Raw genomic sequence first — 16,542 nt, forward strand, 5'->3', positions numbered from 1 at the left:
TTTTTTTTTGGTTTTTTTTTTTAAGATTTTTTTTTTTATTTATTTGTCAGAGAGAGAGGGAGAGAGAGCGAGCACAGGCGGACAGAATGGCAGGCAGAGGCAGAGGGAGAAGCAGGCTCCCCACCAAGCAAGGAGCCCGATGTGGGACTCGATCCCAGGACGCTGGGATCATGACCTGAGCCGAAGGCAGCTGCTTAACCAACTGAGCCACCCAGGCGTCCCCTTGTAGGAAGTTTTTAATGGCTAACTGTGTAAACGGAATTGTCTCCTCACTTCATAAGCCCCGATTGATTGTCCAGCCTTAATAGGAAAACTAGTTTTAATTCTGTCCTGGGACCACTCCATTACATTTGGTGGATTAGCTTTTTCATTAGTGGATTTTTAAGACAGATTGAACTTCTGGTATTGTAGCACTGGCTCCAGACTATTTCCCACCCTTTCAGCTGGCATAAAACAAGGAGTTTTAAGAAGTGTGGTATACGGGGGCGCCTGGGTGGCTCAGTGGGTTAAGCCTCTGCCTTCAGCTCAGGTCATGATCTCAGGGTCCTGGGATCGAGCCCCGCATCAGGCTCTCTGCTGCACGGGGAGTCTGCTTCCCTCTCTCTCTCTGCCTGCCTCTCTACTTGTGATCTCTCTCTCTCTCTGTCAAATAAATAAAATCTTTAAAAAAAAAAGTGTGGTATACGAGCAGATCTAAGTTTTCATTGGGATGTTCACATACAGGAAGAGATTCTCAGCCAAGTTCTTTGGCATGCTGGTGATTGTGGGGCCTGTACAGATGGCCTAAATTTATTTATTGGGATCGAGCCCCGTATCAGGCTCCCTGCTTCTCAGGAAGGCTGCTTCTCCCTCTCCCCCTGTTTGTGTTCAGCTCTTGCTATCTATCAAATAAATAAAATCTTTAAAAAAGAGATTTTATTTGAGGGAGTGAGAGTATGGATGAGTGTTGGGGAGGGGAGCAGAGGAAGAAAGACTAACCGCTGAGCAGGGGGCCCGACGCAGAGCTTGATCCGAGGACCCTGGGACCACGACGAGCTGAAAGCAGACAATCAGCTGAGCCACCAAGGCACCCCCAGATGTCCTAAATTTAGATTCAGATAGGGAATTTATCTTTGCCACAGTTGACAGATTTGTATGTCAGGAGAAATGTTGAGATGAATGGTTGAACTAACTCATTGTTGAGCCGGGGATTTGGTCACTGTGTGGGAGGGATAAGACAGTTCATTAAGGTGTTGCTAAAGAAAGGGCACACCTCCGGTAGAATTGGCAAGAACTTTGTATACATGAGCACATGTAGGACTTTGTTAGTGGTTATGCTCAGAAAGGGATGGTCCTGTAGAGGGTAACCAGGGAATGCTAATCATGGGTAAATTCAAGCCCCTCCACATAAATTGCCAAAAGTTATTAAATTTGTCTTCTGGTTACTAGTAAGGCTATCAACTACAAGCCTAATTGTCAGCTAGTGCCAGTATGAATGAGCTCAGTTTGAGTCTTAAATCTAAGCTGTTAATATTCTTTCAATTTCCTTAGTCCATAAGTTTCCACTGTACACCTACTAGATCGAGACACTGCAAATAGGAGCTAGGAATAAAAAAGCACACGGAAGACAATCTCTACCCTCGCTGGAGTTTACAGTCTGTGTAGCCAAAGAGTACTTAATTCACGAAAGTACAATTTGTGACCTGTAAAGTACAGGACACTGATGTCCTTTAGGTTGAGGTTCAGGGACAGTCTCTGGAGAAGGAACACTTAAGCTGAGATCTAAGAGATGGGTAAGAATGGACCAGGCAAAAGAACAACATGGGCAAAACTACTGAGATGACAAGAAAAACCGGTAGGTTACTGCAGCCTAAGAGACCCGTGTGGGAGGACTCTAGAAACAAGGTGGAGTGTGTAAAAAGAGGCTAAGAGGTAAACGCTAGTATCAGGCAGGGCCTTGGAAGCCCTGCAAGGTGATCTTTTTTCCACTAACAATAGGGAAGTGCTGAAATAATTTTTTTATTCCACTTACAGTGGGACAGTAGTGAAATAATTTTTTAAAACAGGAAGTTGATAAAATTTGCTTTGTAATTTGGACTTGTCATTGGTATATGAAGAATGGAGAATCAGTAATAAGAGCAGATTGAGAGGCAGTGGGAGGTGAGAGCAATCATCTGATTAACGAGGTGGTGGTTTGTATTAGAAGGTTTGGATTGGGTAAACGACCAACACTAATTCTTCATTTGCCTATTGGCATCTACTTAGCTTGAGTGACCTCCTCAGTGCTTTGGCTCTTTGTGGTTCTGATAATTAGGGAGATAGAAATGAAAACCATTTATTCAAATTGGAAGTGGCTTAACTACATTATCTAATATGGGAAAGAATTTGGGAGTAAATGGAATCTTGTCACTTCTGTTCTGGGTAGTTTATTGCTTAGTTGTCTAGTAGTAACTCTTGTTCTTACTAAAGCAGTAATTGAGGAGTATGTATGAATCCTCTAAGAACAGATGATGGTTCTAATAAACTGTGAAGGAGTTTAGAATTTCTAGTTTAATAGTACTGTTCTTTAAGTGGAGGGGAATAAATATTTTTCTGTCTCTGCAAGTGAAGCATTTGTTCATTTCAGTGAAGACTGTAGAGCTGGTATCTACTTCGCCACATAGCCATGCCTGTGTATAATCTTTGCAACCAAGATTTTCTATCCCTAGTAACAATGCATCTTCTTCCTCAAGTTCAAGTAACTGTAAAGAATCAGGAGGATCTAAGTTCTATAATATTTGTTTTTTGGGGTTTAGCATTTTTAAATTCTAAAGCTAGGTCTAATTTTTTTTTTTTAAAGATTTTATTTATTTATTTGAGAGAGAGAGAGATCAACAAGTAGGCAGAGAGGCTGAGCAGAGAACACGATGTGAGCCTCAATCCCAGGACTCTGGGATCATGACCTGAGCCGAAGGCAGAGGCTTATTAACCCACTGAGCCAGCCAGGCGCCCTAAAGGTAGGTCTAATTAAAACAAACAAAACCCCTGGTCAGCCAGATCTTTAAATAATGGTCTCTTAAACTCTTTCCTTCTAAGAGTTTCTGTTAATGAATTTTATTCTTGCTGCCACAACAATCCCAACTTAGAAAATAATTGAAAAATAAACCGGACATTCAAGCAGAAAAGTTTTCACAATGAATCCCAAAAGAAGATAGTTATACTATTGGGAAAGAGTGTTCCCTCCCAGCCCTACACCAGACTATCTGATTTTTATGCCCCAGCAACTGGGATATTACAGAAACATCTCTTTCTGACATTGTTCAAGAGGATGCTCAATAACGGAGGGGGGGTAATGAACAGGTTTTATAATTAAATAGTATATAGGGTCCCATTATGCTGAAGTTGGAGTCCACTGATCCAAAAGTTATATATGCAGAATTATTAATTTTCCTTCAAAGACTGTCTGTGGTTTTGATTCTCAAAGGGTCCTGTGATCCAGAAAAGATTACAAGCCACTGAAACAGTAATTTCTTCCTGAGCTCTTTTGATCACCATTTCGTTTTATAAAACTGAAGGGATAAGACACATTGTTTTAGTTATTTGTTCTTCTAATGCTTTAGTAAATGATTTGTTCAAATAAGCAGTGACAAAAAACAATAAAACCAAATTTTTGACCTAAAGTTCAGATGGCTGGTAGAGTCAACATGATGGGTAAAGGCCTATTTCACATTCTAAGTGAAGTCTTCAAAAGAACAGAAGGGGAGAACTCATATTAACAAAAAAGTTAAGAAAGATGATACCAAGGCATAAAATGTAGCAATTCTGTCTCCAACAAGAATGACATGTTTACCATCAGGTGAAGTATTTATAAAGGTAGCTTGTGTTTAAGAACATAACACTTTGGGTAATTAAAAAGTTTCTCTTCTTTGGGTGAAACCTACATAAGGCTTTAGAGTTGACCAAAGATCACATTGCAGGTGTTAATTCTGAAAACCTACTGCTGGCTTTTCATGATCCTTGCTCCAGTAGGAAACCACAGTTGAGTCCAAAGTCTGATTCCACAATGTGTAAGGTAGAACAGCGTCCATTCAAACTTGACCCTCATTTGTATTATTTCGATCACTGCAAAAACACCTAGGGATGAGAGTGAATGTCTGGCATGGTATAACTGTAGAGATGAAGGGTGTCATACGTTTTGAATTTGGCACAGTTTTCTTAGAGGTCCTTGAAAATTCACGTGCAGAAGGTCTCACAGTATCTTTTGTAAACTTTAGTGTTGCCGTATTTCTGAAGGAGCTCTTGGGCCTGTTGCTGCATGTCTTGGGTCACGCTGCCAGGACACTGGGACCCAATGTGAAGCAGGATAAGGCAGCACTCCAGCACATCGGGGAAGGGCCAGATCTGAAAGATGACACGGGAAGGAAGCATTTACAAAAGAGCCACATATACCTGCTTAGAGGCACCAGCAATTCAAAGTCTCATCTAGTGGTACTTCTCAGGCATGACTGAGCCATTTCCCTTATAAGGCTCTTCATCAGTTACTCTAAGGATAGAGGATAATCAAAACTGGGATGGTTACTGGGATGGTTACTGGGATATCCTTTCTCAAATGAAAGAATCTGTCTCTAGAGCCCTATTCAATTAATTTAAATCATGGTTCTCCTTTAATGGCACGGCCACATTCAAATACACCCAGTCCATCTGTTAGTTATCAAATACATGGTACTAATTTTTATTTTACCTCCCAATTCCAAAATTTGTTCCATTTTGCTAAAGAATGAGGTATAAAATTGCGTGTGTTGTCAATAATCCTATTCTCACAAAACATTTTAGTTAACCAGACACAATGAGATCCTAAACTTTTAAGCATATACAGATGTGAAGAGACTTCAGAAATGGTACAGAGAATCAGATGACCTTAAAGAATTTGGTATAGTCAATTGATAATATAAAAAATCATGTTTTACCAAGTGAACTGCTATAAATCTTACCTTAACACTCTCAGGAAATTTAGCTATTTTCTCATTTGCCTCTGTAAGCCTTTTGGTTAATTCAGGCAGAGAAAGTGGCTGATTTTTTTCTTCTTTACTAGTAATAATAAAAAAAAGTATAAGTCATATGCCGTGCCCCACGGAACTTTTAGCTGTTATCCTGTAAGTAAAATTCTTTTGTCATCTGGGTCTTATCTCTTGTCTTTAATACAAAGGTCAAGAGGAGGGAATTTAATGTGATGTTAAGTTTTCAAAATGCAATACCATTCCTCACTATTTTCCAAATCCCCACTTCTCAGACACATAGCTCTAATGAAAGTTTAGGATCTCGAGGGGATTCAGTTCTGCAGCCAAGTGCAGAAAGCCTGGATTTCTCTGGGGACCAGTTAGACATAGCTGGGGCTCCTAATCGTAGGTGTATGGATGCACATTTTTCCGGGAAGAGTGTCTTAAGCTTGTTAAAGGAGTCACGTGATTCAGAGGTTAAGAGCTGCAAAGGCTGGAGAACTTTTTAGTGTTTTTCTTGTTACTAAAACCAAGCCTAAAGCTGCCTAGAGTGTGGTGGCTTACTGGAGAAGTGACTCAAAACTCTTGACTCAAGATTTCAGTGGGAGCCTCCCCCCAAGCCCACGGCAGTGTTTATACAGCAATAAAGGTATAAGGGATTCAAAACTTAATTTTTTTTCAGTTACCAATACAAGTATCAGTTATCAGTTTATTAACGGTACTGATTACTATGTTTTAAGCCTTGTTTGGGAGACTATCTATGTAAAAGGCACTCAGTATAATAACCAATCAGTAACTGTTAATCACTACAAATGCCCAAGGCAGAAGGCCCTGTAACAGTGCAGATGATCTTTACAGTGATTGGTGACTGGCTCCTGTCATCCACCTGGCCCCTGTGTTCAAAAGAAATTAGGGGGCTACAGCATTCTGATCACTTGGGATTTTCTCAATTCAGCATGTACTTTTGTACGCTACCCTTTTTGTGTATTTTCTGGGATAGCACAGAATGGTTGAAAAACTGGTTTTCATTAATGATGTCATAATTCAATTCCCCACTTTACATGATTAATTTTGGGGGGGGGAATCTACTTTTTGCTCAAAGGTAGGATTTTATTGTCTGTCCTACTGTTACTGACATTATTCTTGATTTCATTTAATTGCCCCAACAAGCGAGGTAGGAGTAGGTACGCCCAATTATGGATGAAGGAACGAAAGTTCAGGAACATTAAGAATCTTGCCTGAGGTCACTTGGCAGAGCCAGGATTAGAACCCCAGGTTGGACTCGGAGGCCGGTGCATGCTACATTATGGTGCTGGCAAGTGACCTCATCAGACTCATCATGTGCTGATTTTTATCTGATGATAATGTGGGAACTCAGCAGGGTATTTCCAATTCCACCTTTTACCGACTCATCACTTACCACTCGTTCTGAGGACTAGAGAGGGACTGTTCTGCTGCCTGCTCAGATTCATTCTTATCAGGACCGTTTGTTGTAGATTTACAGACTTGACTCTTCTGGTGTTGGCGGATCATTTCTGCCAAGGTCTCTTGGACTTCAGCAACGGTTCTCTGTGAGTTTTGGAGACTGGCGTGCTTTTCTGAAAAGAGCTCTTTACAAGTGATTAGCATTTGCTTGCTTTCTTCTGTGAGTCTCACATCTAATTCTGGAGGCCTGTTTGGCTCTGGCTGAGAATCTCTGGAGTCCGTTTCTTCAGGGGTGGCATTGTTTATCTGCTGGCTTTGCTCAACAGAGGTTGTCCTTCTGTGAGCAGCTCTTACCCAAATACCGGATTTGGGGCAATGCCTGGAGAGAGACCACCAAAATTCATACAGGTGTCCATAAATATAAAAGGCCTCCAAACTTTTGAAAGCTGGTGTGATGGGGGACTGAGGTTCACCCAGTTTGTGTTTTAGATGGTCACAGCCTAGAAGAAGAAGAAAAGGATTTAGGGTTGTGTGTTTCTTTATCTGCTAGAAATCTGGCCCCTCCCCTTATGTTTGCTATCACCCACGGAGAGGATCTCAATAAAGGACAGCCGTGATCCATGGGACCGCATGCCCGTCACCAAAAGTCAACCAGAGCTAAACATCTCATGACCTAGGACAGTATTCTTGTTGCTGTAGTCTATGTGTCAAAGCATTATAGAAAAAATAATCCATCCTCCTATGAAAGCTCTGGGCGGGGGTAGTATCCCACTATGTTTCTGAAAAATCACAGTGATTTAGTTTAGTGACTATGCAGCTCAAAGAATATCTTTCTGCTGTGCTTCTCTATTCTTTTTTTTTTTCTTTTTAAATTCATTCGTTTATTTGTTTTAAATGTTTCTCTACACCCAGTGTGGGGCTCAAAGTTATAATCCTCAGATCAAGAGTTGCATGCTCCTCCGACTGAGCCAGCCAAGCACCCCATGAGCTTTTCCATTCTTAACTGACTGGTGAACACATTACTATTTCTCTCAAACTGTGTAGGAGAATTTATAGACGACAGTGTGGTAGATAAGGCAGGTAGGGCCAGGTAAAGGAAGACAGCTCAGTCATTCTGGCTACCTCTTGGGAGCTTGGGTAAGAGAATTCAAACTTGGTGCTAAATGACATAGCTGGCTGGTCTCTTTCAGTGATGTATGTCATGCTGGTGCCACACCATTGGTGGTGGTTTTATCATCCATTAGTAGGCATGCCCCAGCAGAAGTGGGGGTCATTTACCCTCAGGAAGAAAGGCTGAGTGCACTTCCTGCATGATGGTGAAGTTTCCCGAGTCGTAGCTCCGGACCACAGCCCGAAGCAGGGCTTCCACAGCTGCGTCCCAGGAGGCCACCTGCTGGCTCAGCACTGCCAACGTCAGGTCATGGCAAATGTGAAGCAGAAGCTGGAGGGAGGAGCCAGAGTTTCAGTTAAACATTCTCCAGGGATGATACCAGAATATTCCTACCGACTGCACTTGGACAAAGTACAGACAATGTACGTTTAAGAAAGCTCCTCATATCTCCACCACCCATTTTTGCTTCCGTATCTGAGAAACTTTCCTACCTAGTTGCATAGTAACATACCTTGTCTGGTGTCAAAGTCTGTTCATGCTAAAAAAAAAAAAAAATGCCTTGACATTTGTATTTAATTAAAACAAAAACTGAGTTTTGGAACTAAGAGCTATAATTCAACCAATCAAGTGGAGTATAATTAAAATTTATAGTGAGCAATTTGATGAGTTTTGATAAATACATCTATCAGTATAGATATAAATGCTACAATCACCACCACCATCAAAACCTAGAACATTTTCATCATTGTAAAATATCCCCGTGTACCCCTCTGCACGCACTCTCCTCTCCCTAACCCAACAACCACTGATCTGGTTTTGACCATATAAATTTTGTCTTTTCTTGAATTCATATAAATATAACCCCAGAGTATACAGTCTTTTGTGTCTTCCTTCTTCCACTTGTCATAACAGTCTCAGGATTTGCTGATAGTAGCTGTAGGTCACTAGTTCGGTCCTTTTTAGGGCTGCATAGTATTCCACTATAGGAATATAACATAGTCTGCATATCCATTCACCAGCTGATGGACATTTGGGTTGTTTCTCATTTTTGGTTGTTGTGAACTAAGCTGCAACGGACATTTGTGTACAAGTATGTGCGGATACCTGATTTCCTCTCTTTTAGTGAGATATCTAGGCAGTGGGAATGCTGGGCCATTGAGCATGTCTATGTTTAACTTCATAAGAAACTGCCAGACTGTTTCGCAAAGTGCTATGTATCATTTGAGGAAGTCTTGTTTCTCATAAATACTGTGCCCTCATTTTCCAAAGAACAAGTAGATAAACTGGTATCTATTTATAGCATGGGTACAGCTGTTACAGTGGATCAACTTTATCTCCTTCCATCAATATGGAGTGATTTTACCAACGGCTCACTGAAATAAGTAAGGTACAAAATACATATGGCCTGGCTTAGGGGCTGCCTCTGGTGAGCTAGCAAAGGGGAACAGGTACCAGGAACTTCAACCTTACTGTATTTCTTTTCCTAAAAACTAGTACATACAAAACAAAACCAGAAAACTATGAAGCAAAACTGACAAAATGGGACCATCTGTTAATTCTGATTGATGGGTATTCTATTTTTCTCTACACTTTTCTGTATTTTTAGACTTTTTCTAATTTTTTTTTTTTTTTTTAAGAGAAGATTGAGCAAGACTAACTTCAAAGCCAAAGGGCTTTCATCAGTCTGGAGAGATCTTTCCAGGTTGCCTGGCCTGCCTTGGTCTTTTCTGAACCACAAACTGGCATTCAGCTTGTTTCCTTATTATGCTGGACATGGACTACGGAAGTCTTACTGGAGTGCAGACAGGGTACCTGTTTGGAGGGAGTGTTATTTGTAGCTGATGGGTACTTGATACTCTGCAGTTGCTGCAGGGCTGCCTGGTACTGCTCTGGGCTCTCCAGGCTGAAGGTGTTCTTCCATACAGCGGTCACCCTCTCCACGAAGGGCCCTGCAGTGCCTGTAGCCCAGGCGTTGTAGGAAGAGCTTTTGGCTTCTAAAAGCTGCCTTTCCTCCAGGTGCTTGGACAGTAGCTCAAGAAGGCAAAACACCAGTCTCTGTCCCTGGAACCCAACAACAAAGGACAGGAACTGTTAGGCAGCGGGAGTGCCTGATTGTCTCGAGAGCTCTCCGTTTCTCAGTGTGTTCCCCATTACATCTGTAGCAACCAAACCCCTTCGTGGGCTGCCTCTGGCCACTGTGAGTCATGAGTGAGGGGGGAAAGGATGTGATCTAATAGACATTTTTCCAGACGCCGTTGCAGGGATCCTTGAAGTATCCGGGACCCAAGCAAACATTTTTATAACACAGAACCCCAACTGTAGCTCTGACTACTATAACGTAAACCACATGCTGGCCAGCCATCTAAGACTTGTGGCCCAGTTTGAGAAAAGATGGCCTGAATTCATCCAGTTCTTAGCCCCTGCCCAAACTTTAGATTAAGGGATACAGAAGTAAAGTGTAATGGGCAGAAGGGGCTAGAGCAGATAAGCTGTGTAATTCTGAGGGTTGGGGTAGTTAAGGCAGCCTGTCTCAGCAGGTTTAAGAGGGAGTCAGCTGGAAGAGAAGAAGCTCTTATAGAAGAGGATTAGAGCTTAGAGAGAAGCCCTAGATGAAAATCAATCTTTTTGCTAGGCTTTCAGTTTCCACGAGATTCGTGTGTACCCTTATAATATCTTCTCAGTTAGGCTTGGGAAGGCCTCTGTTGATGAGCCAAAATAGCCTCATCATTATCACAACAGCATTTAGCATAAGGTTGAAGGTTTTCTTGCTTTGATAAGAATGCTGCTTAAGAGAAAAAAAGAAATGCTAAATAACCATTTTTGGAAACTTTTTTTTTTTTTTTTTTAAAGATTTTATTTATTTATTTGTCAGAGAGAGAGAGGGAGAGAGAGCAAGCACAGGCAGACAGAATGGCAGGCAGAGGCAGAGGGAGAAGCAGGCTCCCAGATGAGCAAGGAGCCCGATGTGGGACTCGATCCCAGGACGCTGGGATCATGACCTGAGCCGAAGGCAGCTGCTTAACCAACTGAGCCACCCAGGCGTCCCTTTTTTTTTTTTTTTTTTAATGGACAAATTAAACTCTCTCAAGATTTGGTCACTTTATAAATAATACACCAAATGACACTATCTTTGAGGGTATACTACTTTTGCCTCCGTTTTTATTTTGCAGTTCCCAGAAGGCTACTGTTTTTCTTGGGCTATGAATATTTAGCTAGGAACTGTCTTTAGGCCCAGTAACTCTACTAGGGAAAGAGGAATTTACAAAGTTCATATTAGTATCTGGCCAGCAAAGTTGTCTAAAATGGACCAAATGTTTATGTGTTTCGGAAATTGAGAGTGCTGATGCTTTTAAAGTAATCTCGGTTTTGAGTGGTAAATTACTCATTTTTAACCAGAAAGGGATAAAGTAGACACTTAACAAAATACTGATTTTACCACACTTCTTTATGGGTTAAAGCTAACATGGAGTGCAATGACAGAGCCATGATTTCGGTCAGATGTTAATCCCTCTTCCACTCCCTCTTCAAAGAAGACCTGATGACACCAACGAAGAAACACCAGACCAGAGCCCAGGGGCTGAGCGAACTCAAGTCTACTCATACACGTTGTACACAAACTGCTAAGGGAGGAGAATCACTGCGAATGATCACGTTCTCTCTTTGAATACGGCAACTGACAAGCCACGGTACTTCCACGGGATAGTAGGGCCAGGGCTTGCTAGACACTTCTGAGGAGACCTGCCTAATTGGTATAGCTTGTTCAACTGGGTTATTAATTCGGAATTGAACTAGAAAAGGACTTGGGGCCCTTCCCTCTTAAATACCAGGAGATACAGTAACAGACTGACCTTTAGACTTTCATGGAGCTTCAGGGCTTCCTGGGCTCCCACCCAGTTCCTGGCCAAAAGCAGCTCCTGGGCACAGCGGAGAGCCAGGGAAGAGGACAACTCATTCTCTCCTACAATTGAAGCCAACTCCGCAGCCGTCTTAAGTGATGCTGCGTCCCCCTTCTTGGACAAAACTTTGGCTGCATCGTAAGCAGAAGCAGCCCCTAAATAGCTGTGATAGAGAAGAAAACCCCAACGTGTCACAAGCAGATCTCTGTTCCCTCTTCCACTGCCATACACAGGATGAGTGACAGCATCACATGTGATAAGGACATAAAGGAACCTCAACATTTGCTGAACTGAAGAGTCTTCATTCCCTTCCAGTTTCTCTGTTTGATGGTAAAGACATCACTAGAAGAAGGGGACCTCCTGAGTCTGCTACTGAGGTTTCCTGAATAGTTACGGCGATTCAAAGAAATACTAAGGAGGCAGGTCCTGATGAATCTTACGAAGCTGGGTTTAATACACATGCCTTTTTATTTTCTAGTCACTTTACCACCCCCACCCGCCCTTCACTTACTGTTCTTATCCTGCTCCTCTGTAGTTCAGATTCATGCCTGTTCCCTCAGGCTTACCATTTGGCGGCTACAGCATAATGGCCATCTTTTTCCAGGATGGCTCCCCAGGTGAGGTACAGGTCCTTCAGGATCGGGTCCTCTGGGCGCAGTCGGGCCTTGGCAACTGCAATAGCTTCCCTAGAGGCAAGAACAGATATTGGCCAATTTGAAAAGGCTAGAAGATAGGACAAACTGTCCCTCTTGTATTGTTCAAAAGTTCCAAGAGCCTATGAAAAACCGTTTTCCTGCCTTACGTAAGATTAAAACCACATGCTGAGCTTACTTCTTTCCCTAGGTCAGCAGTTCTTAAAGTGTGGTCTGTGGATTCCTGGGGGTCCCCAAGTCCTGTCACTTCACAGAAAACCACCACCTATACTGTTGCCAGTGATAAAATTTGAGCTTTCAAGTGAAAACTAGAATTTTAGGAAATCGGTGCCTGCTGCTGTGGCCTGATCACTTCCCAAAAGTTAAAGATTCTGAAGACACTGATGGTGATATTAAAGAATGTGACTTTTTTGGGGGGATATTTTATAATGAAATGTGTTGACATTTGGAGTATCTATATAATTCTGTGAGCTAATATTTTCCAGGTGACATACAACTTCTGAGTTACACCAACAAAGTTGTAGCTGGAATTGAAATATTTTGGATTAAGTTGATCTAGGCAGAGGGATGTTCAAGAGGTATTTTGAGACAACCACCTGTAGCCATGATGGAGTAACAGGGACCAGACTTACCCTCCTGCCACAAAACTAGACAAAATATGTATTTTTTTCAGACACTGGGCACCAGACAGCACAGGACTGTCATCCTGGAGAGAGGGGAACCAAGGACATGAGCCCTGTCAGGGACCCCCTGCAGCCATCTTCCTATAGGGAACCCCAGCAGAGCCTCAGCAGTCTCATCAAGTGGAGGAGAGACAAAGCAATTGGAATTTGAGGGCCAGGATGATAGGAAGGAAGAAGCTGTCCAGAGAAGGGTCTATAGAACTCTGTTTGCGGATCCCATGGAGTCTTTGGCTAAACACAAAGGCCATACATGTGTAGGAAACTCTTCAAGGCTAGACAAAGACCAACCAGGGAAGTGTAAGCTCAGTAATTCCCAGAGCTCACTTCGGGGCCTTGGGGACTTTTGTGTTTTGACCAGCCAGACATCTGAGTTCTGATTTGTTGAATACACAAGGCATTCAGTAAAGACAGCAGAAGGTAGAAGGACAAACCACTTCTAGAGTACAGATTTCCCTAAACTTGTCCTAAGAAAGCCATGGAAAGATCAAGCTGATCCAGAGCAAATTTTAAAGATTTTATTTATTTATTTGAAGGAGTGAGTGAGTGAGCGAGTGAGCGAGCACGAGCTGTGGGAGGGGCAGAGGGAGAGGGAGAAGCAGACTCCTCACTGAGCAGGGAACCCCGACATGGGGCTCGATCCCAGGACCCCACAATCACCACCTGAGCTGAAGTCAGCTGCTTAGCCGACTGAGCCACCCAGGCTCCCCAGGTCCATAGCAACTTTAATGCTCTCTAAAACAGAGTTCGACTCGCTCTAAAGGAAGACACACCAAGACAGAATAAAGAAAAAGAAAGTCTCTTTAAAGCCATCACATCAAAAGACTGAAAATCAGTGATGGAGAAAGTCCTAAAAACAGTAAGAGAAAAATAACATAGTTCCTATATAAAAAGGTGAGATTAAATGCAATAGTCAAGTCAAAACCAACATAAGAGAAAACAATGTCATCTTTGATGCTGTGAAAGACAAAAACTGCCAGAGGAAGATCCTTTAAAATGAAGCAAAATTAAAGGCTTTTATAGACAAACAAATTGATGGAATTGGTTTCCAGAAGAATCACACTACAAGAGTGAAGATCTTGTTCAGGTCAAGAAGGAGCTGATAGCAATTAGAACCTTGGACCTATATAAGAGAATGAAAAATGCTGGAAATACATATATGGGCAAATATTTAAAAAAGCATTTTAAAATTAATAAAAAATTATATAAAAAGATGGTTAAAAAAAGATGACAGGTTAAAGCAAAACTTCTAATAGTGTAATGTGAGGCTGTAACATGTCAAATACATGACAACAGCAGAAAGGACAGGGAGGAAGGAAAGAAACACATTGTCTATAAGAAGTAATAAAATACTACTTGAAAGTGAACTGTGATAAATTAAAAATGCTAATCATCACAAGCTATCAAGCCACCATAAAATAAATGAATAGGAGTACAGCTAATAAACCAGAGATTAAAAAATATTCAATTGACTCAAAAGAAAGCAGGAAAAGACAAAATGAACAAACAATGGGACAAGTAGCAAGATGGTAAATTTTAATCGCACTAATATTTACATTAATTGTAAATGGCTTACGCACTCCAATTAAAAGAAACCATCTGACTGGATAAAAACAAGACCCAGTTGTATGCTGTTTACAAAAAAATATTCCATTTCTTTTGTTTGTCACTACTTACAAATGTTATTATAGTGGAAGTGTAAGAACGTGGATAGGGAGGATTCATACCAATCTCAGGAGAGTGGTATTTCTAGAGAAGGGATGAGGACAGAATTGGAGAAAGGCAATTCAACCAAATCTGGAATGTTATACTTAAAACTGGGGGCACGGAGAGCTTTATGGGGTGGTTGGCAAGATCCTGTCCCACCTGTCTTACACTGTTTTCTCTATTTGTGTTACTTTAGGGATAAAGAAGTTCTGAAAAAACAACAGTGGCAAACACTGATAAAAATTAACATTTGTTGAGTACAGGTTGTGGGTGCATTAATGCTTGTTAAACTAGTATATGCATATTTCTGTATGTTTGAGATGTTTAATTACAAAACGAGGTTTGTGCTGGTTATCAGTAAGCAGAGCTGTTTAGCAGATAAATTTCACATTTTGTCCAGCTATTGGTTCAACTGCAGGGTCATACAAACCTGTAGAAATGATTTGACTTGAGCAGCTCTACAGCTTCATATACTTTGTGGATAGAAAGTAGGTGAGAGGCAGCCTTGACATACTGATCTTGAAAACACAGCTGTTTGGCAAAAGCTTCCACGGCCCACAGCCACACATGGTAGCCGGCTTTAAAAAAAAAAAAAAAAAAAAAAAAAAAAGGTGGTTGAATAAAAATTAGGTTAAGGGGGAAAAAAAAAGTACATACAGACATCTGGGTCGAAAATTCTTTTGTTTTAGTAACTGCATTAAGTACAACATTTAGATTCTAATTGAGTTGCCATTACAGATCCCCTGCTTCATCTACTTTCCCAAATTCCACTTTTTAAAACATCAATTTTGGGGGCGCCTGGGTGGCTCAGTGGGTTAAGCCGCTGCCTTCGGCTCAGGTCATGATCCCAGGTCCTGGGTTCGAGCCCCACGTCGGGCTTTCTGCTCAGCGGGGAGCCTGCTTCCTCCTCTCTCTCTGCCTGCCTCTCTGCTTACTTGTGATTTCTCTCTGTCAAATAAATAAATAAAATCTTTAAAAAAAAACAACCATCAATTTTTTCTTTGATTATATAACACATACAAAATAGTGTAAAATTCAAAAGGTATAAGAGTATGGATGTCAGGACAATGATTACCCTTGTTGGGGTGTGTGGAGACTGACTGAAAAGCAGCATGAGAGAAACTTACAGCATGCTGGTAGTGTTACACTTCTTGATATGGGTGCCGGGTTTTTTTTTTTTTTAATTAAGATTTTATTTATTTATTTGACAGACAGAGATCACAAGCAGTAAGAGAGGCAGGCAGAGAGAGAGGGGGGGGGAAGCAGGCTCCCCGCGGAGCAGAGAGCCCGACATGGGGCTCAATCCCAGGACCCTGGGATCATGACCCCAGCCGAAGGCAGAGGCTTTAACCCACTGAGCCACCCAGGCGCCCCATGGGTGCCGGTTTTAAGGGTGTATTCAAGTTTGCGAAATTCATTGTCAGTCACGACAATGACCTGTGTACTTCTCTCTCTCTCTCTCTATATGGTATACTTGAATACAGTTAAAAACTGGGCATGGCATAAAAGCTTTCCTTGTTATCCTGGCATCTCCCCACCCAAACTCGTCCAGATTTCTTTCCCTGAAGAAAACCATTATTTTTAGTTTCTTTTGAAACCTTTTTGAAATAGTCTGTGAAGACACATTTAAATATAAATGACAGAGTAGTAAATATTGTTGTGCATCTACACTTTGACTCTTTTCACTTACTACACTTTGGAGCTCCGTTCCATATTAGAATGCACAGAGTTGCCTCATTCTTTCATAGGAGCTCCTACTGTCTAGAGGTATGAGATTTAACCGGTCTCTTCCTGATGGACAGAGAGGTTCTTGTGATCTTTTGCTATTACAAATACTGCTATAATGATCGCCCGTGTATACCTGCCATTTTGCATGTGTGAGTATGGTTAATCCCCACACTTAGAATTGCTAAGTTAAGGTTATTAGACATGGCCAAACTGTCCTGCAAGAGAGGGTTCATCTTTTTAAAAGATTTTATTTATTTGAGAGAGAGTGTGTGTGAGAGAGCATGAGCCCAGGGTTGGGGGTGGGGTTGTAAAGGGAGAAGGAGAAGCAGACGCCCAGTGGAGCAGGGAGCCTGATGTGGGGCTCTATCCCAGGACCCCAAGATCATG

At 41.7% G+C, this 16,542-nt stretch overlaps 1 protein-coding gene across 6 annotated transcripts in view; it reads right to left on the bottom strand.

Moving 5' to 3' along the window:
* Window positions 1–3,046: 3,046 nt before the first annotated feature.
* Window positions 3,047–16,542, bottom strand: part of GEMIN5 (gem nuclear organelle associated protein 5) — a 43,405-nt gene continuing 29,909 nt past the window's right edge. For all 6 annotated transcript variants that reach the window (XM_047731620.1, XM_047731624.1, XM_047731621.1 and 3 more), the window contains 8 exons: window positions 14,858–15,005; window positions 11,954–12,073; window positions 11,340–11,550; window positions 9,304–9,552; window positions 7,659–7,821; window positions 6,376–6,880; window positions 4,950–5,046; window positions 3,047–4,359 (listed from right to left, as the gene is read on the bottom strand). In XM_047731620.1, coding sequence (XP_047587576.1) covers window positions 4,192–4,359; window positions 4,950–5,046; window positions 6,376–6,880; window positions 7,659–7,821; window positions 9,304–9,552; window positions 11,340–11,550; window positions 11,954–12,073; window positions 14,858–15,005 — 1,661 coding nt within the window. In that variant the 3' untranslated portion in view covers window positions 3,047–4,191. The remainder of the gene's footprint in view (window positions 4,360–4,949; window positions 5,047–6,375; window positions 6,881–7,658; window positions 7,822–9,303; window positions 9,553–11,339; window positions 11,551–11,953; window positions 12,074–14,857; window positions 15,006–16,542) is intronic.

This window comes from Lutra lutra, chromosome 5 (genome assembly GCF_902655055.1).
Source record: "Lutra lutra chromosome 5, mLutLut1.2, whole genome shotgun sequence".
In the NCBI taxonomy this organism is placed as follows: domain Eukaryota; kingdom Metazoa; phylum Chordata; class Mammalia; order Carnivora; family Mustelidae; genus Lutra; species Lutra lutra.